The 23159-nt window shown below is 36.8% G+C and overlaps 1 protein-coding gene across 2 annotated transcripts in view; it reads right to left on the reverse strand.

The window, feature by feature from the left end:
- Positions 1-23159, reverse strand: part of BMAL2 (basic helix-loop-helix ARNT like 2) — a 102065-nt gene that overhangs the window by 14574 nt on the left and 64332 nt on the right. For both annotated transcript variants that reach the window (XM_059402737.1, XM_059402738.1), the window contains 7 exons: positions 21679-21796; positions 20716-20859; positions 4420-4660; positions 3959-4065; positions 3669-3819; positions 2669-2727; positions 1804-1912 (listed from right to left, as the gene is read on the reverse strand). In XM_059402737.1, coding sequence (XP_059258720.1) covers positions 1804-1912; positions 2669-2727; positions 3669-3819; positions 3959-4065; positions 4420-4660; positions 20716-20859; positions 21679-21796 — 929 coding nt within the window. The remainder of the gene's footprint in view (positions 1-1803; positions 1913-2668; positions 2728-3668; positions 3820-3958; positions 4066-4419; positions 4661-20715; positions 20860-21678; positions 21797-23159) is intronic.

A 23159-nucleotide genomic window follows, 5' to 3' on the forward strand; every position in this document is an offset into this window, starting at 1 on the left:
TATATATATATATATATATATATATATATATATATATATATATATATATTTATATATAACACGCAAAATACGTGTTTACTTACTGCTTATGTTCTTGGTAAGACTTCTAGTCAATGGTAGCCTATTAGTAGTTAATTTGGGGGAAGTTGAAAGTTATATGCAGATTTTTGACTGGGGAGGTGGTTGATATCCCCAATCCCAATGTTGTTTAAGGGTAAGAGTCAGCTGTATAGGGGGCAACTGGGTGGCTCAGTTGGTTAAGCGACTGCCTTAGGCTCAGGTTCTGATCCCAGAGTCCTGGGATCAAGTCCCACATTGGGCTCCCTGTTTAACAGGGAGTCTGTTTCTCCCTCTGACCTCCCTCTTCTCATGCTCTCTTTCTCCCAAATAAATAAATTCTTAAAAAAAAAAAAAAGGGTCAGCTCTATATATTTGTAACTGTGAATGGGGTTGAGCAATCATTTTCTGTTTTTTTGTTGTTGTTTTCTTTTTAAATTTAGTTGGTTAACTACACTGCAATATCGGCTTCTGGGGTAGAATTCAGTGATTCATTATTTACACACAACACCCAGTGAGGGTTGAGAAATTATTGAAGATTCTTGACCATTGATGATTTTTTTCTATTCTATTCTCCAACTTTTTTATTGAGCTGTTTTTAAAAATTACTTAATAACTTTATGCTCTATATAAAGTTTAAATACGTTAATAAAATTAAAGTTTATTTATAAAGCTTAAATAGCTTAATAACTATTTTTTATACTATAAAACTTCATATAGTAAGATATATTAAGTCCATTTTATCACATGAAACACACATTTTTCACATTTTATTATTCTTTTACCTTTGTCATGATGGTGATTGGCTTAAGTTTTGAGTTTTTAATATAACTTATCTACTTTTTTCTTTATGAATTCCAGATTTTGTGTGATGTTTATAAAGGACTTTTTAAACTAAGATTATAAAAAACTCGTATTTCTGTCCTTGAAATAGTTCTATAGTTTTTAAATTTTACTTTGAACTCTCTGGTTTATCTGAAATTTATTTTAATGTACAGAATAAAATTGGTGTTCAGCTTTTTCCCCCAAACAGTTAAAGTTATTATAATGCTTGTAATTGTTTAATCCATTTCCCCTCATTGATTTGAAATGCCACTTTTACCATATAATAAATTCTTATATGTGGGATTTTGTTTTTTGTTGGTTGGTTGGCTGGTTGGTTTTTTAGTCATTACATTTATTTTAGTCATTACAATAGGGAAATCTTAAATTCCTGTATGTGTTTGAGACTATTTCTGAAATCTATTCTTTCCCATTTAATCTGTCGGTTGTGCTGAAATGTTTTAGTGATTGTCACTTTATAATATATTTTAATATTTGTTAGGGTTAACTCATTCTATTACTTTTAGTTTTTAGAATTTTCCTCAATATGGTTAGTATCATTTGTTGGATTCTAAAAAACAAATGCAAGATGCCTTTCTGACAGGATTCACACTGAATTCATAGATGAGCTTAACAAATATTGACATCCTTACAGTACTGAGTCTTCCCATTGAAAAACAATAATCCAGAAAGCTATTCAAGTCATCTTTTATGAACCTTTGGAGCATTAACAATTTGTTTTCATAGAGTTCTGGATGCTTCTGAAGTTCATATCTAAATACCTTTTTTGTTGCTACTGTAAAAATGATCTCTTTCATTATCTTATTGAATTAGTTACTGTTTGTATATGGGAAACTTACTGATTTTTGAATATTGGTTTTATAAATACAATAATTCACTTGTGAAAATATTTGAAAACATCACCTCTGGAAATCCAGGACTTCGTTTACAATATCTGCCCCAATACTCCCAGCACCAAGTACTATTCCAGTAGACATTCCAGGCACACTAATAGAAGACTGTTTAGAGGATTCTAAAAAATAACAAAAGGAAAAATTCAAATGAAGACTTTAAAAATGTAAATATAACTTTTAAAAAAATATTTTTTATTTCAACTCCAATATACTTCCTATTTCTTTCTTTGAAATAAATAGTCATGCTTGTATTATAATCATAACTCCTGATGGTTTAAGATGCATATGAAGAATGATAGGAATCAACGATGTAGAACATCACTGAGGGTACAATCATAATCCATAACCCTTGGGTATGGATATTTCCTTCCCATTTTAATCTCCACACTAAAGTCAGAGCAATACTGCTTCATTTTTTAATATTCCTTAATATTTCTACTTTTATTTATACAAGTAATTTGTTAAAATATTCTCTTGGTGGATAAGCAAGATAAACAAAACTCCCCCTTACTGCTTTCCATTGATTTACCCAACAGATATATATTGAGTAACACAAACTGCAGGGAACTTCTAGGGATAGATAATGGATAAAATACCATTCCTACTCTTGAACTCAGTCTAGTGGCAGGCCAGTTGAATAAACAACTAATTGCAAAAAGATGTAAAATTATAATGGAAGTGTGGTCAAAGTATTCTAGAAATTCTGAAGAGGGTAACTTAAGCCCTTAGAAGTCTTTGCAATTTTATCTTGAAATGTTAGATAGAACATAATAGAAGATAGAAAAAATAGAAGATAGAAACAAATAGAAGATAGAAAAAAATGGTAACAATAACAGTCCTAGTAATAAATCTCCATCATTTAAAACTAAGCTTACCTTCTGATGATTGAGAGCTACAAGGAAGTAATGACACTTCTTTCATCTCATTATGTCCCCTAGAATTAAGAGACATTGTAGGTAATTTTTAAGTGCAGGAAAAATTTAAAGCCACTACATTATAACTCTGTGTACTTATCAATTCTTGGCCTTTTGTTTTATATATACACATTGTTAATGTCACAATCAGGGATCAAGGCACTGATGTGCTAAGTACCAGGGCATTTATCCAATGCCCCATTACCCTGTGAATTACACTTTCTCACAGTTACAAACTCTCAGTTTGTATATTAATGATAACAAGCAAGGATTATCCGAATGAATAACAGGGGATACTGCTAGAGATACCAAGCTTTGGGGACCTTTTTAAAAAACTATAGTAGATCAAGAAATAGGATTGGTTTGCTGCAACCTTACAACAATTTCAAAGAAAAACCTTACAGAAAGATAATACTTAGAATGGGCTCTGTTAGTTTATTAAGCAAATCAGGAAAAGTTGGCTGTTCTTCCAGGCTGGCTGACACAGCCATAGCCGGGCTTGGCAAGTAATACTTAGGCTGGATTTCTGCTTCGCCCCAGCCAAATACTCCCACACAATCCATCACATGTGGTACCTCAAGCTTAGAAGATGTGCATGCAAAAATAACATGCAGGACAAAATTTCTAACAATGATTTCTTACAATGATCGACAGTTTTAAGTTACAGCTACATCATTTTGTGACAGGACAAGACAAGGGCATGAAGGACAAGAAGAAAGAGCTTGAGTGAATGCATTTACTGTCACCTTTTATACCAAGCAAAAAGACAGTTATTACAAAAGGGAAAACTTTCAGCTTAATTCTAAGAAGTAACACCAGTGAACAGTGAATGAATTACAAAAAAATATATACTCGTTATAAAGCCAGATGATCATACAACTTTAATGGTTTAGCAAGATGAGAAAAGACACTCTTTTGAAGTTAACACAAAGGTCTTAACAACATAAAAAAAATTACTTACAAAACTAAAGTGTTGACAGACACAATGTATTCCAGTTCTTTGGTCCAAGGATTTGTGAAACTAAACCACTGGCTTTTTAAAGTTACAAAAGAGCCATCTTTCTTTCTGAACTTGTATAAATCTGTAAATATTTTCTCTTTACTCTGTAGAACTTAACAAGAAAAGATAATAATCAGCATAATGGGTTACCATGATATAAATCAATCCCCTGAGGATTAATTCAAGTTTCAGATATCACAGAAATGAGTTGAAGCTATAATTAAAAAGTACCCCCCAAATTAGATGCATACCTGCCTTGTGCTTGTCAGTCAAATTACTATGGTCATCTTGATGAAAATATTCATAGCAAGAAGTTCCCAAAAGCTCCTGAGGCAGATATCCTAAAATTGCTGTCGCCCTGGTTTTAAAATTGAAAATAAACTTAAGATCAGTGAATGCAATCCCTTCCAGAATACTGTAGGTCCATATATGGTTGGCATAGTAGGAATGTGGACAGGGGGATGAGTAACTGATAAGCATCACTGGGATCCCTTTGGCTGCCCTTGGCCCAGACTAGAGGTACAACACAGAATGGACACCCACCCAGTCCAGAGTATGCTCTTCTCCTATTCAATAAAACAGACCATGCTGTTTCTGCACCCCAGGCCAAAAAATATTATTCCAAGTTTTATCCAGCAGTGCTACTAGGCACATCTTTAATAGCCTTAAGTATCTCATTGAACTCTAATCATTATGGTATATAAATGTTCACCTTTGGTCCACATAGACAAATTTTCCATTCATTGCAAACCGGGTTATAAATTCAGTTGGTTTCACTTTAATCTCTCCACTGTTCTGTGGGACAATATATGGATGTAATCTCCCAATGGCAACAAGGCAGGTAAAATTACTACCGTCTTTCTTCTTGTCCCTTTCTTCTTCCACTCCAACAATATTTGGAGGCCAGCTTCTCAAGTAACCAGTGCAGTGGATAGTACAGAATTTTCTATGATCTAATTCAAGAGTTTGAAAAAAGAAAATTTGAGTAATTGTGAATCAACTCTTAAATTTCTTTGACATTTATAAGTTATAATTGTGCTATAAAGCATTCTTTAAGCATGCTAAAATATGAAGGGGGAAGGTATTGCATTGAAAAGAAGTCATCATTTTATTTAACAACCTTATTCTTAATGGATTATTTTTCTCATAAACTAAATTATACATGCTACAATAAAAAGTTAAAAGATTAATTTAGGTTTCAATAGGCCTAGGGCTTAATACATTTCCAAGCCAGTTTTTTTTTTAATTACAGTAATTTATATTTGTTAGAAAAATTTAAAATTTAAGTATCCTTGCTTTAAGCCACAAAGATACTATTTTTAGCTTTGTAACTTTTTGGTATAATGCAGATCTAAAATTCATAAAGATTCTTGAATTTCTCATGTTAGCAATTATAATGGGTAATAGATATCTATGGTTATAATAGATTTATAAGAGTATTTAGAGAACATTTGGAGAAATTTATAAAAGGTATAAAAATAAAATTTGATATAAATTTTACTTTTCAGAAAACTCCAAGTAATTAACTCATAGGAAAAGCTTGTCACACAGGCCCAATCAAAATAATGAAAGACTGGAAATAATCCATATGCTCAAATGTCAGGAAATTCTTAAAACAGTGAGATATAACACAGGCATAAAACGCTGGAAGTATACAGATTATGGCAATCCACACACACACAAAAGCTGACATTAAGGGTTTAATAGGGTCAAAGAGAAGGGGGGAAAAGCTTTGTAAAAATTATGGAAAACAGTGGTTTATGATAAGATTTAGAAAAGATCAGAACATTCATTATTTTACACCAGCACTGTTTGGTAAGACTGTTATTACAACAAATCTTTAAAAAAAAAAAAAATGGAACAGAAGGTGGTATGGGCTATATTACAAGACAGAAACTGGTAGTAGTTATAGCAAAGACTTGGAGAACACTTTGTGTGCTATGTTTTTTTAAGGGCTTTAAATGTATAATTAATTGATCTTAATAGTCCTGTGAAGTGTTCTTATCATCAGCACCACTGTCTCAGGAAACCGAGAGTTAATGCCAAAGTCATAGCTGCAAGGGTGGAGCTGTGAGTGCTTTGTCTTGGAAGGTGTTCAAACAGGAGTTGTCTGGGTGATGGGGGGGGGGGGGGGGGGTGGGTTACAAAAAGTATTTGAGTCAGAGGGGACAGCCAGTGTAAACCCAGAGCCAAGAGAGGGTCACATGTGGCTGAAGCCATAGTCTGTGATGGGGAAGTGGCTTGAGAATAAAGCAGAGAACAGATAGGTTATCTCTTCTTCTAACCATGCATAGGACATTGCACTCATCACTTAACAGACATCTCCCAATCCATGGTCCACAGATGCCTTAAATTATGTCATTATGTCTTCCAATCCCAAGCCATATGTATATGTTTATTGGCACCATAATCAACCCAGGTAGTTAAATGAGAAAACCGGGAGTCCTACCAGGTTCCTTTCTTTACAACATCCAAGATACCTTAAGGGAATTAAAAGTGGGATAAATGGTAAATACAAGGTTTTCATTCCTATTAAAACTAGATAGTCATAAGTCAAAAAGCTTATACACTGAGTTTGGCATTTCTGATGGCACTTGCTTGCAAACTTACAAATGATACTGACTAAAAATATTCTTTTCAACTAAAAATGTAGATTAAAAAATTTTCACATTCATATGGAATCTCATCACACAGAACCTAGCATTTTACTTTGATTCTTCTCTAATAACAGGGTTGTTGACCAAATTTCCAAATTAGTCTGTCCCACAGTTCTTCCTGTGAACATTTATTCGATTGGCAGATTTTTAGTTGGGATTATGTAATTCCACCCATTGCGATCCATTTGATAATCATTTTAGGCTTTTTTAAAATCCCATAAAATATCGCTTATCTCAAGAATTCCTAGGGGCACGTGGGTGGCTCAGTCTTAGGTTAAGCATTCAACTCTTGATTTCAGCTCCAGTCAAGATCTCAGGGTAGTGAGATCAAGCCCTGTTTCAAGCACCCTGTTTCAGCCAGGAGTCTGCTTAAAAATTCTCTCCCTAGGTCCCTCCCTCTGCTCACATGCTCTCTCCTTGAAATAAATAAATCATCGTAAAAAAAGAATTCTTTAGATTTTTACCTAAATATTGGGGTTATGGCCCCAATCCTTACCAAACTGTTTACATCAGCTCCACAGGGTAGATTCAAGTATAACTTCTCTGTGATTTTTGGAAAGAGGGAAAAATTTATGTTAACCCAAACACAGCCTTCATTTATAGGTTATCTTCTCAAAATCCCTCACGAAATATTTCTTCAGGTGGAGGGCTAGGTCTCTCAATTTGGTATCTTGCTTGAATTCTCACAGCAGCAGAACTGAGACAGGGATTCAGATCCACAAACACATTTGAGAGAGCATCCCAGCAATACTAGGAGGGAAGTGGGGTGAGACAGGAAAGGGAAGGAAGCTGATAAAGGATATGTTGTCCAGGAAGTTGCCCCTTTGGAAAATCAGTGTTCTATCTGGGTAGGGTGCATTCTGGGGAAAATTGTAGACCAAGAGCTTCAGAACTAAGTAATCTGAAGAAAAAGGGAATTAGGATACTCATCTACCAGCTCCCTTCAGGCAGTGGTTGAGGGGTGCTCACAGGGAGCATTGATTCTCAAGGACTTGAGGTCTGCCCCTAGCTAATGTAGGCAGTCTCTGAAGAAGAGAGAAGGTCTAGCAGCAGCATGGAGGTTGGACATTGGAAACAAGGTTATATAACCTTCAAGGGGTAGGTGCTAAGAGAATAGGTCATAGTGCACTGACAGCATCTTCCACACTTGCACAGGGAGCCCAAGAGATTCTGGGTGTACTGCTCTATTACTGATAATCTTATTAAGATGTCTGGGAGACACCCAAGATATTTGGCAGTAGTCCTCCATCTTTCATTAGCCCTTGATTTCACAAGTAGATACACATGACTAATTTTATCCCTATCTTAGAAACTTTTTCAAAGTTTGAATCTCTAACATTCATATTAGAATCAGGAGAGAAATAATGCTTTTAGTGTCAATCCTGCTTTTTAAAAACAAAACAAAACAAAACTTTTTATTGTGGGAAATTTCAAACATACACAATCAGAACAGTATAATGAAACCCCACTTGAGTGATACGTGGCCGATCTTGAGAAATGGCTTTTCCATACTTTGTAAGTTTGGTTTTGATTTGCCTAAAAAAGAGCTGCTTTCTAGTTTCTTTTAAAATTAAGTGTAAGTAAAACAAACCTATGGAGATAAGAGATGAGTGGTTGCCAGGGCTGGTGGCAGTGGGGAAAGGAGTAGGCAGAGCACAGTGGATTTTAGTGCAGGAATACTTTGTATGTTATAAGGTAGATACGTGTATTATACATTTGTCTAAACCCACAGAATGTACAACACCAAGAATGAACCTTAAGACAAATTTTGGGCTTTGGGTGATGATGATGATGTGTCAATGTGGGTTCATCCTTGGTAACAAATGTACTATTTTGGTGGGAGATGTTGGTAATGGGGGAGGCTCTGCATTCGTAGGGCAGAGGTAAATGGGAAATCTCTGTCCCTCCCTCTCAATTTCATTGTAGACCTTAAACTACTCTTAAAAAAAAAAAAAGTCTTAAAAATAACTGAAAATTTTAAATGTAACTGCCATGACATAGTAAACAAGAAAACGCCTTTACTAACTATGAGCTTTCCTCATTAAAAGGGAGTCGTCTTAAAACATAATCCTATTGGCTAATTATTACTGGAAAGACCATGTAGGAGCAACTCTATGTAAAATACAATTGTTTCACTCGATACTCTCCTTGGCTAAAGTAGAACACAGGTGATCTCATGTGTGGGAACCCATCCATGTGACCAATCAGGGTTCAATTTTGCAATTACCTCATCCTGCCCCAGCTGTCTGTCTACCTGTAGGTCTACAAGCTGTTGTCTTCTAACCCAGCACTGCAAGGAAAGGCCACCCTGATGGTCAACACATGCCCTTTCCATTCCTTCAGAAACACTAGCCACATGCCTTTGGCACAGAGCTCTGGAGTATAAAGGGAATATTTGGTGCAAGTGCCTGGGAAGATTAAAAATTCTTTTTCGGAAAGATATTTGACTGACTGCAGGCATCTGTGTGGCCCAGCTTGGTGTGGGAGTGAACATCCGTGTGTGGGCAGAATACGTTCCTTCCACAGAAGCCAGCCCCCTTGCTGGGTGTCTGCTGCAGAAATCATCCAGAATGGGTCTTTCATTAGTAACCTTTTGGCTCCTAGGAAGCTGTTAGTAGGTGGTATAGCATAGTGGAAAAAATACAGATTTTAAAGCCATGTTCCTGATTCTGCCACTTTCTATGCAACTTTAGACAAATTACATAAGCTTCTTTCTTTCTTTCTTTTTGGGGGGCTTCTGTTTCTTCAGGTACAAAATAAGGACAGTTTACTCAGGATTGTTATTCAGATTAAATTAGGTATTTACTCAAAGTGCTTGGCATATGGGTTTTAAATAATCACTGATTTTCTTGCCCAGAAAGCAAATTTTATTTTGTTTTCCCTCTTTTCTTTCTGAGCCACAAAAAAAAAAAATGGCTTCCATTTATTGAGTGCCTACTGGGAGCCAAGCACTGCATCAGCCACATGTAATCCTAACTCCCACGAGGGGGTATTATTATACCCATTGTATCAGTCTGCTAGGGTTGTGATAACAAAATACACAGACTGGGCTTAAACAAGAGAAATTTATTTTTTACTTATTTCTGGAGGCAAAAGTGTTGGCAGTTTTGGTGTCTCTGAGGCCTCCCTCTTTGGCTTGTAGATGGCTGACTTCTCACTGTCCCCATATGACCTCTTCTTTGTGTGTGTGTGCATCCCTAGTGTCTCATTGTCTTCTTCTTCCTTTAAGATGTATTTATTTGAGAGAGAGAGAGCGAGCGAGAACAAGAACAAGCAAGGGGAAGAGGCAGGGGAGAGGGAGGATCCCAAGCAAACTCCCCATGAGTGCAGAGCCCAACACCAGGCTCAGTCCCAGGACCCCAAGATGATGACCTGAGCTGAAACCAAGAGTCAAAGGCTTAAGCGACTGAGCCCCCATGCCCCTCTCTTTCCCTCCTTATGAGAAAACCAGTCACACTGGATTAGGGCTTTACTCTATGACCTCATTTGACCTTAATTATCTCTTTAAAGGCCCCGTCTCTAAAGGGCATCACACTGGGAGTTAGGGTTTCAACATGTGAATTTTGGGGAAACATGATTCAGTCCATAACATCCATTTTCCATATATTGAGAGGAATTTGCTTCCCGTTGCACAATTGTTAAGCAGCAGACATGATGTTAAAACCCTATTGAGGGGAGCCTAGGTGGCTTAGTTGGTTAAGCATCTCCCTTTGGCTCAGGTCATCAGGTCTTGATCCTTCCCTGCCACTCCTCTCCACCCTGGCTTCTTCCTCTGCACCCCCCCATTCATGTTCACTCTCTCTCAAATAACATCTTAAAACAAAACAAAACAAAAAACATCCTATCAAATTCAGAGTCCAGCTCCCTTCTACTCTGTCCTGAAGTCTGACCAGCAGTATGGCTTATTGTGAGGCAAAGCCTAATATGAGAACTTGAAACACTGGAGAGACTTAAAAATGTGACAGTTCCTTTAGCTCATCATGAAATCCATCTATGAATTAGCTTTAATTTACCACTTGAAATATATTTTTCCAGTAAGGTTACCAATATTTAAAAAGGAAAAAAATCTTTGCCTCTTCTGTAGATTTCTAACTTACAATATAAAAATTCCATTTAGAAACCATGCAGGAAGACTAAAGTGTGATTACTACATCCTTCAAAAATCTTGCTTGGTTTTTTTTAAACCTATAACTAGACACATGTGTTTTTGCTTATGATTCAGTATTTACAAAATACTGTAACGGTACAATGCAGTTCATGGAGGACATCTTACTTTCCCTTTTGTATCTTTGCGAAAGGGTTAAAAGATTGGACACAAAGTATCATTCTTCTTAGATTATTATTAGTGACATACTTGAGCTCCGTTATTTAAGAGAAATCCTCCAAGAATGTATGTATTCAGTCAAGCACTGTCCTAGAATTCCACAAAAGCTGAAATAAAATAAATCTAAGGTGACAGAAGAACCTAGACGAGATAGTGCCCCCCACCGATCTGTGACTTGTAGTTCCTTATTTCAAGCCAAATTATAACATGCCTATTTAATAAATGTAGATGTACTCAACAAGACCCAGATTCCCTTAGTCCCCACTGCAGACGGAGCCCTTCCAGATTTACTTCTCATGAGAATCATGTCAGAGAAAATGATCCAGTTGATGGCTGTCTTAACTAACGAGGGCTCCCATAACACCGTATCCCAGCTGGGTGGTTTGAACTACAGATTATTTCCTCACAGTCCTGGAGCCTAGAATTCTGAGATCAGGATGACTGCATAGTTGAATTCTGGTGAGAGCTCTCATCCTGGCTAGTAGACCGTGACCACCTCACTATGTGAGATAATAAACTCTCTCCTATCTCTTCTTATAAGGGCACTAATGACCTCATGAGGACCCTGCTCTGACAACCAAAACTTTTGGGGATCAGATATTTTAAAATGCTTAAATTGCTTTTTGGGTGAAACAAAAACATCATGATGTAGATTAATTCACTGGATTAATTGTTCTTATGGATCTGAGAGCAATTATGTGATCAATCTAGAAAAAAGACAAGAGGATGGTCACTTAGGCCTTCTATAAATGTCTAGAATGTGTCAGACATCACAGAAACAAATGAAACTCTTATTCTAATGTGGGATGCAAATACAAAAAAAAAAAAAGTAAATAATTCTGATACAGTGCAGCAAAGACCTCAGGATTATTAATAGGTTACCTACCACAAATGGGTAGCTGGGACTTAACCCAGCAGAGAGAGAAGGATGTTAGGGAAGGTATCCTGGAAGGAAGTGTGGCCTGTATTCTAATGGTTCTGGATCTGCCAGTAGGCTTTCATTCTCCATTCCTTCCAACAGAATGGCCTCCTGCTGCTGCTGGTATTCTGTTTTGGAGATCTAAGCCTGGCAACCCCCCCCCCCCCCCCCGGGGCCGTCTCAGTCCGTGCCTGGGGCCTCACAGACTCCATCTTCCCTTCCATAATGGCTCTCTCAATTCAGGATTAAATGTTTCCTATGGTGAAACAAGTCTTCAAGCTGCCCTCTTAAATCTTTCATGTTACCATTGATTGTGCTGTAGAGTCTGCCTTGTTGGGAAACAGATCATTTGAAATATTTCTTAAGGTTCTCCCAGCTAGTCTAGCTAGTCTACATGTAGCTAGTCTACATGTTTTGGCTCTCCTGTGGTGTTAATGTGAGGTCTTAAGTGGGGGGAACATACTCAGGGTGTCTAATTTGGTATTTCATAATCTCCTGTAGTGATGGAAATGGTCACTTTAGCTCCCAGTGGACCTAATACAACACAGAACATTCTTCCTTACTATCTTGGCGGGGGTGGGAGACATTCTACTAAAAATCCAGAAATGTTCCTAGGGGCATCTCTGAGGTTCATTTGTTATTTTTCTAATCTCTAGAGCAATGCTCTTCAAACATTTTTTATTTTGCATGCTATATAAAAATGTAATCACCCTTCATGGGCCTATATTTTCTCTATCAATTCTTATACAAATATGTGTATTACAAAACACAAAACTAAAAAGAGAAAAAAGTTGAAAACATTTTAAAAATAAATTTTATTAATCGTAAAACTTGTTTAAAAATTATACATCTTGTTTAATGAGCTATTAAATATGCTTTATTATTTTTAAACACCATGTTTTAACACATTGTGAAACCGTGATTGGAAGGTCTGGTTCTAAATCTAACTTGTTCTATTTTTTCTTCATAGCACTTATTACCATCGCAAAATTTTGTTCTATTCATTGTTTTGGTCCCAGTATATGGAACAGTGTTTGGCCCATAGTGTATAGTTAATAAGTATTTATTGAAAAAAATTCTTTTTGGACACATTACCATATAATGGTGTGTTTTTGTGTATCCCTTCCCTATTCACATTCAGTGGCTTCCTGTTGGGAAGCGTGTGACTACTTTTGCCACAGAAATCAGAACAGCTACAAAGCGGGCTTGAGTTACTTTTTATTTTCTTTCCTGGTAGTCTACATCTATGAAAATGATGGCCAAAATATTAATAATGAAGATTAAACTTAAAAGCATGTTGTACCTATAGTTGTTATATGGTAAATAGCACCAAAATTGAGCAAATAGTTATCTAATATGAAAAAAATAATCATTTCAGCAAAGTCCCTAATATTTAAAAAATGAGTCAAGTTCTGACAAGGAGTCTTCATGATGTCACAAGAACAGAGAGACTGAGAAACCTGTGGGGCTGCAAAGTTTAGAAGCAAAGAGGAAGATGGTAGGGCAGGCGGTGGAGGGTGAAGTCAAGTTTTAGAGAAGCAGAGCAAGGGGACACTGGGCACTAACGATGCACCAAGACAGAGACATGATTAAAATACCAGTACTACATAAGACCATATGGGAAATGTTTCTCTTCCCAGACGGAAAGACAAATTAATCTGAAAATCTTTCTAATTGTAGTTGATATATAATGTTATGTTAGTTTTAGGAATATAACATAGGGATCTGACTGGTCTATATGTAATGCTTACCACAAGTGCAGCTGCCATCCAACACTATAACAGTATCATTGACTGTATTCCCTATGCTGTACCTTTTATCCCGAGGACTTACTCATTCCATAACTTCCCCCATTTTGTCCATGTCTTCCTCCCCGCCTTCCCTCTGGCAACTATTTGTTTGTCCTCTGTATTGATGGGTCTGTTTCTGCTCTTTGTTTACTCATTTGTTCTGGTTTTTAGATTCTACGCAGAAGTGAAATCCCATGGTATTTGCCTTTTTCTGTCTGACTTATTTCACTTAGCATGATACCCTGTAGGCCCGCCCATATTCTTGCAGTATTGTTGCGATGTCAAGATCTCATCCTTTTTATGGCTGAGGAATACACCAGTGTGTGTGTTGGGGGGTTAGAGTAATTGGGTGATGGGCATTCAGGAGGGCATGTGATGAAATGAGTACTGGGTGTTACATGCAACTGATGAATCACTGAACTCTGTCTCTGAAACCAATAATACACTAAATATTAATTAATTGCATGTAAATAGAATTAAAAATATTCCAGTGTGTGTGTACCACTTCTTTATCTGTTCATCTACTGTTGGACACTTGGGTTGCTGCTTTATCTTGGCTATTGTAAATAACGCTTCAATGAACATAGGGGTAATAAATTTTTTCAAATTAGTGTTAATCATTTTGTGTGTGGGGGGGTTAAATATGCAGAAGTGGAATTATTGGATGATACGGTATTTCTATTTTTAATTTTTCAAGGAAGCTCCATACTATCTTCCAAACAGCTGCAGCAATTTACATTCCCACCAAAAGTGCACACTCTTTTTTCTCTAAATCCTCACCAACAGTTGTCTTTTTGACTCTAGCCATTCTAACAGGTGTAAGGTGATACTTCATTGTGCCTTTGACTTGCATTTCCCTGGTGAGTAGTGATGTTGAGCATCTTTTAATATACTTAGGTCATGTGTAGGTCTTTGGAAACAAGGTCTATTCAGGTCCTTTGCCCACTTTTAAATTGGATTATTTCTTTGATGTTTCATGATGTAAGTTATTTATATATTTTGATATTACCCCTTATTGGATCTATCATGTGCAAATATCTTCTCTCATTCAGTACAAAATGTCTTTTCATTTTGTTGGTTTCCTTCACCATGCAAAAACTTTTCATTTTGATGTAGTCAAAACAAAAATAGTTTGTTTGCTTTTGTTTCCCTTACCTGAGGAGACCCATCTAGACCAAAGAGCTGCTAAGGCCAGTGCACCAAGGATTACTGCTAATTTACTTCTAGGATTTTTGTGACTTCAGGTCTCACATTTTGGTCTTTAATCCATTTTCAGTTTATTTTTATGTGTGGTCTGAGAAAGTGGTCCAGGCTCACTCTTCTGCACATAGTTTCCTCAGCATCATCTATTCAATATACTGTCTTTTCCCCCTTGTATATTTTTGTTTCCTTTGTTGTAGATTGACTGTATGAGTGGTGGGTTTACTTCTGGCCTCTCTCTGCCTATTTTCGTGCCAGTATCATACTGTTTTGATTACTATAGCCTTGTAGTCTATCATGAAATTTGATATTGTGATACCTCCAGCTTTGTTCTTTCTCAAAATTACTTTGGGTATTCGGGTCTTTTATGATTCTATAGAAATTTTAGGATTGTTAGTTTTAGTTCCGGGCTGTTTTCAATAGGGATTGCACTGAATCTATACAATGCTTTGGGTAGTATGGACATTTTAATAATATCCATTCTTCCAATCTGTGAGCATGGTATGTCTGTCCATTCATTTGTGTCACTTTCAATGTCTTTAATCAATGCTTTCAAGGTTTTATCAATGGTTTTCAAGGTATAGGTCTTTCATCTCCTTGGTTACATTTATTCCTAGGTAGTCTAATCTTTTGTGTGCAATTAAAAATGGAATTGTTTAATTCTTCTCTTTTTTGTTATTAGTGTATAGAAAAGTGACAAATTTCTGTATATAAATTTTGTATCCTGCAACTTTACTAAATTCATTTCTCAGTTCCAGTAGTCTTTTGGGAGAGTTTTCTATGTCTAGTATCATGTCATCTGCAAACTGACCATTTTATTTCCTCCTGACCCATTCAAATGCCTCCTCTCTTATCGGACAGCTGTGGTTAAAACTCCCAGTATGGTGCTGAATAAAAGTGACAGGAGTGCAATATCCTTGTTCTTTATATTGGAGGAAAAGCTCTGAGGTTTTCAGCAGTGAGTATGATGTCATCTCTGGGTTTGTCACATATGGCCTTTATTATGTTGAAGCATGTACCCTTTAAACCCACTTCATTGAGTTTTTGCCCATGAATGGATGTTGAATTTTGTCAAATGCTTTTTCTGTATCTATTGAGATGATCATGGCTTTTTCATTAATGTGATGTATCAGTTTCATTGATTTGCAAATATTATTGAGTCATCCCTGCATCCTCAGAGCAAACCCCATTTGGTCATGCAGAATGATCCTTTTAATCTATTGTTGAATATGGTTCGCTTTTACTGAGGACTTTGCATCTATGTTCATCAGGGATATGGCCTGAAGTTTTCTTTTTTAATATTGTCTTTGCGTTGTTTTGGTATGGGAGTAATGCTAGCCTTATCAAACAAACTGGGAGGTGTTTTTTTCTATTTTTTGGAACAGTTAGTGGGAAATAGGTATTAACTCTTTAACTGTTTGGTAGAATTCACTTAGGAATCATCCTGGACTTTATTTGTTGGGAATTTTTAAATTACCAATTCTATCTTATTACCAGTAACTATTCTGTTAAGATTTTCTATTTCTTCCTGATTCACTTTTAGAAGACTGTATGTTTCTAGGAATTTATCCATTTCTTCTAAGTTATCCAATTTGTTGGCATATAATTTTTCATAGTACTCTTATAATCCATTGTATTTCTATGGTGTTGTCAATTACTTCTCTTTCATTTCTGATTTTATTTGGGTCCCCTTTTTGATGTGTTTGGCTAAAGGTTTATGAATTTTAATTGTTGTTTAGTCTTTATTTCATTTATTTCTGCTCTGCTTTTCATCATTTCCTTTCTCTACTCACCCTGGGCTTTGTTCTCATTCTTTTAGGTGTAAGGTTAGACTGTTTGAGATTTTTGGTTTTTGAGGTAGGCTTGGATTGCTATTAACTTCCCTCAGCTGCTTTCACTGCGTCCCCCAAATTCTGGACCATTGTGTTTCCATTTTCACTTGTCTCCGTGTATTTATTTTTAAAAAGATTTATTTATTTTTGAGAGAGAGAGCAAGAGAATGAGTGGCAGGGAGGAGCAGAGGGACTCCCAATGAGCCCAGAGCCCGACGTAGGGCTTGATCTCACCACCCTGAGATCAAAACCTGAGGCCAAAACCAACAGTTGGATGCTTACCTGACTGAGCCACCCAGGTACCCCCATCTCCATGTATTTTTTTTATTTCCCCCTGATTTATTTATTGACCACTGATTGTTTGGTAGCATGTTGTTTAGTCTCCATGCGTTTGTTTTTAAGAGTTTTTTCTTCTGGTTGATTTCTAGTTTCATACTGTTGTGGTTGGAAAAGATGTGTGTATAATTTCTATCCTCTTCAATTACTGAGACTTGTGATCTAACCTGGAGAATGTTCAATGTGCATTTGAAAAGAATGTGTACTGTTTTAGGATGAAATATTCTGTATGTGTCTGTTAAGTGTATTGAGTCCAATGTGTCATTCAAAGGTATGGCTTCCTTATTGATTTTCTGCATGGATGATCTATCCATTGATGTAAGTGAGTGTTACAGTCCCTACTATTAGTATTACTATCCACTTCTCCCTTTATATCTTATATTTGCTTTATGTATTTAGCAGGTATTCCTATGTTGGATGCAGGAATATGTACAATTGTTCTATCCTCTTGTTGGATTAATCCTTTTATCATTATTCATTGCCCCTTTGTCACTTGTTATGGTCTCTATGTTAAAGTCTACTTTGTTTGATCTAAGTATTGTTATCCCAGCTTTTTTCCTGCTTCTATTTGCATAGAATATCTTTTTTCATCCTTTCACTTTCAATCTGTATGTGTCTTTGGTTCTGAAGTGAGCCTTCTGTAGACAGCATGCAAGAAGGGTGTTGGTTTTTTTTAATCCACTGAATCACCCTGTGTCCTCAGTTGGAACATTTAGACCACTTGCTTTTAAAGTAATTGCCATTTTGTTTGTTTTCTGGTTGTAGTTGTAGATTTTCTCTGTTCCTGTCTTCTTGCTCTCTTCTCTTATGACTGTGGACTTTCTTTAGTGTTATGCTTGGCTTTCTTTCTGTTTATTTTTTGCGTACCTATTATACGTGTTTGGTTTGTGGTCACTGTGAGGTTCATATATAACATCCTAAGTATATAGCAGTCTATGTTAATTTGATGGTCACTTAAGGTTGAACATATTCTGAAAGATTTTTTTGCTCCCCTCCCCTAATTTATATATTGTCATATTTTACATCCTGTTATTCATGATTTTCTTACTTCTGAGTATGACCTTTTCATTTCCACTTCAGGAAGTCCCTTTAACTTTTCTTGTAGTGCCAACTTAGTGGTGATGAGCTCCTCTAACTTTTGTTTGTCTGGGAACTCTTTATCTGTCTTTTAATTCTTAATGATCATCTTGCTAGGTAGAGTATTCTTGGTTGTAGGTTTTTTTCTTTCAGCACTTTGAATTGATCATGGAACCCCTTTCCAGTCTGCAAAATTCCTGCTAAAAAATCAGCTGATAGTGTTGTGAGATTTCCCTTGTATGGTACTTATTGCTTCTCTCTTGCTGCTTTTAAAATCCTCTCTTTATCTTTCGTTAATCTTTGACATCTTAATTGTGATGTGTCTTGATGAAGAACTTCTTGGGTTCACCTTCTTTGGGGCTCTCTGAGCCTCCTGAGTCAGAGATGTGTTTCCTTCCCTGGGGTAGAGAATTGTTTAGCTCTTATTTCTTCAAATAAGTGTGCTGCTCCTTCCTCTCTCTCCCCTTCTGGGACTCCTATAATGTGAATGCTTGTTTGCCTGATGTTGAAGAAATATTTTTACCTACCCTCACTTTTTAAAATTCCTTTTTCTTTTTGCTCTTCAGCTTGGGTGCTTTCCATTACCCTATCATCTAGATTGTGGATTGATTCTTCTATATCCATTAATCTGTTGATTCCCCCTGGTATATTTTTCATTTCAATTATTGTATTCCTCAATTCTGTTTAGTGGTCTTTTATATTTTCTATCACTTTGTTGAAGTTCTGAGTTCTTCCACCCTTCTCTCCAGTCTGGTTAACATCTTTATGATCATTACTCTAAACTCTTTATCAGGCATATTGCTTATTTCTGTTTCATTTAGTTCCTTTTCTCAGATTTTATCTTGTTCTTTCATTTGGAGCATACTCCTATATCTCCCCATTTTGCTTGTCTATGAATTAGGCTGAAGAGCTAGTCCTTTCAAACTTGAAAGAATCATCTTGTGTGTGCTCTTTCCCTGTGTAGACACTGTATCTGGTGATTTTGGCTGGCTGGTTGAAACTGTAGCTGGTGTCAGTGAGAGTCCTAGGGCACTCCATGCTGGGAATGCACTGGAAGGATGGCTGGAGATGAAGTGGGCACAAACTGAGGAGGTCTTAGGACTATCTACACAGAGAACACCCTGGCAGGACAGGTGAAGTGGACACAGGCTAGGGAGGTCCCTGGGTTCTCCACAAAGAAAGTACCTTAGCAATTCAGCTGAAATAGAAGTGGGTACAAGCTGGTGGGTCCTGAGGCTCTCTGCACAGAAGGCATCCTGGTGAAATCACTGAGACTGAAGTGTTGGCATGGGCTGTGGTGGTCTTTGGGTGCTCTGCACTGATGGTGCTTTGGCAGGTTAGCTAAAGTGGATGCAAGCCAGGGTGTGGGGGTATTCAGCCTAGAGGTTGCTCTGGCAGGGCAAATGGAGCTGAGAGGGACAAGGAGCCCTGGACAAGGGGCACTCTGGTGGGTGAAACAGCATAAGCTGGCTGGGCGGGTGGGTGGGGGGGGAGCAGTCTACACTGGGGATGCTCTAGCAAGCCATCTGGAGCTGAAGTGATGTGGGCCTGGAGTATTCCCCGCTGCTTTGCACTTGTGTCACCTTGGCAAGTCCACAAAGTCCACAAAGTCATAACAGGCTGTGGATAATCTTATTTCACAGATTCAGTGGGATTAAGAAACTTATTCACAGCCACAGAGCTAGCAAGTGATAGAACCAAAATCTGATCCCAGGCAGCTGGATTCACAGCCTCTTCAACTCCGAGTCAACTGTGACTTCAACCTCAGGAGGCCTTAAAGGTGACTTTAGACAACCCTTGCCCACTCAGAGTCAAGGGCACGAGGGCGGCAATGGCTGGTTTACAAACAGATCCTCTCTTACCACTGCTGAGTCATTCTGCTATGTTTCTTTATGGTGTAACATGAGAGTAGGGGCGTTAGATTTGAGTGGGAGTTTTGCCGATCTCCTTTCTGCAAGTTACTGAAACTCTCCAAGTCTCTGTTCCCTGATTCTTAATCAGTGGAAAGCATAGTGTTTTCATGGGGATTAAAACAGTACAGTCTCTGATCCAGCACAAGTATATGCTTGGTAAGTGAGTATTGGGTGATTATTGTCTTAGGTGGCTGCCAAAAAAAGAATTGTTCGAAACTTGTAAATAAACTGAATATCGCAGCTCAATTATTGTATTCCTCAACTCTGTTTAGTTGTCTTTTATATTTTCCATCTCTTTGTTGAAGAGAGAGAGAAGACATAAATAGACTCTTAAAGGATGGGAAAGAAAATCCCACAATAAAATTTGCATAGGAAATCCTATCTCTAATAGGTTAGTATATTCTTAGGCAAAAAAAAAGTGGGAGGCATTTTTCAGTCCCCAGAATTTCCCAGTCAAATAAAATAGATGAGTGTTAAATCAATTAAAAACGTAAATGAGACAAACCTATAAAAGATTCACAGGAAAACAGAACTAGAACTATTTACCAAAGAACTAAAAGCACTGACTGTCTTAAGAAACTGGAATGTCTTAAGAAACTTTTACCAAAATTAATCAAATCAGGCTCTTGTACTATTGCAGTTTTTAAAAAAGCCCTAACTTTCATATTTTAAAACAATGGGATTTCATTTCCCTCCCCATTGGAAAGCCCCCAAGCTGCAGTTTCAATAGCACCATTAAAATCATGGACAATGAAGGGCCTGCAGTTACCTGATAAATGTGAAAGATGTGATGAGTCCATCCAAATAATTCTGGTTAAAAAACAATCTTATCTCCTTGGGTGTTTTTGGCCTGAAGTATTTGTCTTGACCACACACTTTACTATTTCTGTATAGAAAGCTTTTAGGACATTAATTTTATACCCCTGCCTTAAATCACTTGATATTTTAAAATGATGATACCTTTCTTCTTTGAGGTGGATAAGCATTCATGCTCTTCTTTGACAGAGATTTTACAGCTCTTTATCCGACAAAAAAAGGATCGCCTCGAGCCAGAGTACACATGCATCCTTCCACTGTGGAAATTACTGTGAACCTGCAAGCCAGCTTTCGTAGCAGGAGGCAAGAGAACAGGTGGAAAAGAATATTTTCATATAGATCAGAAATGTTAGGAGACACATTTCAAAACAATTACCTTTTTTTTTATACATTGAAAAATGGTTATTTAAAGCAATGACATCATTATAAGGTAAACCACTAAGTGAAATATACCAAAAAGAGCATATGCCAAGGAATTATATTTTTATAACTTATAAACACTTGCAGTTCATCTTCATTTTTTCCCTGGGGGGGAAACAAAGGTAATCAAAATGAAATGAAAAATTTTTTTAAGTGAAAAAACCCCTCAATTTACCGTAGTAATCAATGGCTTTAAGCATCACTACTTTATATTATAAATAAATGTTTGGCACTGAGCATTTCCAAAGTGGTATTTTCAGAGAAGATAAAGAATATTTACACTTCCAAAGCACAATTATACAAGGTATTTCATATGGAGTAGATCTAACTCCTATAAGAGAGAACTGTCTAGCATATGGCTGAATAACAGAAACCCCAGCAATTTTTTAAATCCAAAATGATACTTTCTTATAAAGATTTTATTAGCATATGGAACATAGTGATTATAACACAATCACATATCCCGCAAACAAAGCATCTTCATATGAACATATTTGTTTTTGTATGTGTAGATGAATACGGGAATTCCCTATTGTTTTTTGAACTCTAGATTAATGACTGTAAGGTTTACTAAATGTCCTCCTCATAAAACCATAATTAGCTAATTTTTCAAATTATTGCACAGCCGTGCTTTGAAGTAATAATTTATTTACATAAAATTACAGACATGCTGACATAAGCACTTACTTTTGGCATCGATCAGCTTCTCTCTCGGTGAAAGGTCAGAAGAAGAAAGTTGCTCCTTTACTTTGGCAACATCTTTTGGATGTAAGAAGTCAAATAAGCTTTGTCCAGTCAAGCTAGCCTATTTATAAGGTAGATGTTCATTTAAAATCAGTACCATAACTTTTCTACATTTCTTCACGTGAACTTATGGTAAATACTGTTAAAATTGCTTTTCCTCAAGCTCAAAGATCCATCTCCTACACTGTGACATTAACTTAGTGTTAAAAGCAGGGTAATACTTGTAGATAGAAATATACAAAACTGTATCTGGAAAGACACAAATCACAAACACCTAATCACTGATATTCGGTGAACTCTTGTTAATATCCCCCACCCAGTTCTCTTGTTACTTCTAAATTATATGATTACTTAAATTTTTTTTAATCCTTGGTAAAAGTAAAAAGATTATATTATAATATGGAAGTCACAATGTATCTGTGATTTTACGGTGTGATTCAGATTTTTAAAAAATCACTGCACTATTAAAAAAAAAACAAAATCTAACCTAGAATACCTCCCATTTCCCATTTCACTTCCCCCAATATGTACAGCATTCCCATGTCTATGGTTTTGCTTGCATGGTCTCATCACCTAGAATTCATCCCCCCTCTCTACAAACTCAGAGTTCCCTCACCACTCCAGCCAACTGACTTTTGGTCCCTGACTTGCTCCTCAACTGAAATGTCTTCCTCCCCTTCTCTGCTCATCTTAATACCTAAGCAGACATTCAACTTTGTATATCAAGCCTTTCCTGATTTCAGTGATCACCCTTGCCTTATGAAATCCTTTATTACCTAAAGTAGACATTCTTATAGAAGACAGAACACATGGACCAGCTAGCTGGACAAATGGACAAGTAGCCTAGACTGAGTTAGATATCTCATATTTTTAAAAAATAGCATTTTATTAATCAATCTGCTATATGATTGGTTAATAGAAGTTTCTACTCTATGCTTCAAAGCAAATCAGGTTCCTGAATTTGAAAAGCTAAGGACCAGATCCTGCCTACATCATGGGGATTTCAGAGTCCTAAGAAGAAGAGAAGTCAGTATGTCTCTTGAATGGTCTGAAATACTAGGTCAGTGCCCAGTGGGATGAGATTCATGTCACTAATTTGGAACTTACATGCCTATCCTGAATTGTAAGTTGTGTGTGTGTGAGAGAGAGAGATGTTCTCTATCTCATGTTAGGAAATAGAATAATCAAGTCTTGACCTCCCCTTGTGTCCCCAATGCCGATAAAACCAGCTGCAATGATTCATTTGGTTCTTACTCTCTCTGTTTGTAGGCTCAAAATACCTCTTCTTCTGTTACTTAACTCATTATCTACGAATCTATCTCTAAATTTTCATGTTTGGGGAGAATATAGGTGAAGTCATTGGGATTATTGAAGAGTAAAGCTGTGGTCTGATTCCTATTTTAAAGGTGACCACAGGAGCTAGT

The sequence above is a fragment of the Mustela nigripes genome, chromosome 6 (genome assembly GCF_022355385.1).
Source record: "Mustela nigripes isolate SB6536 chromosome 6, MUSNIG.SB6536, whole genome shotgun sequence".
In the NCBI taxonomy this organism is placed as follows: Eukaryota; Metazoa; Chordata; class Mammalia; order Carnivora; family Mustelidae; genus Mustela; species Mustela nigripes.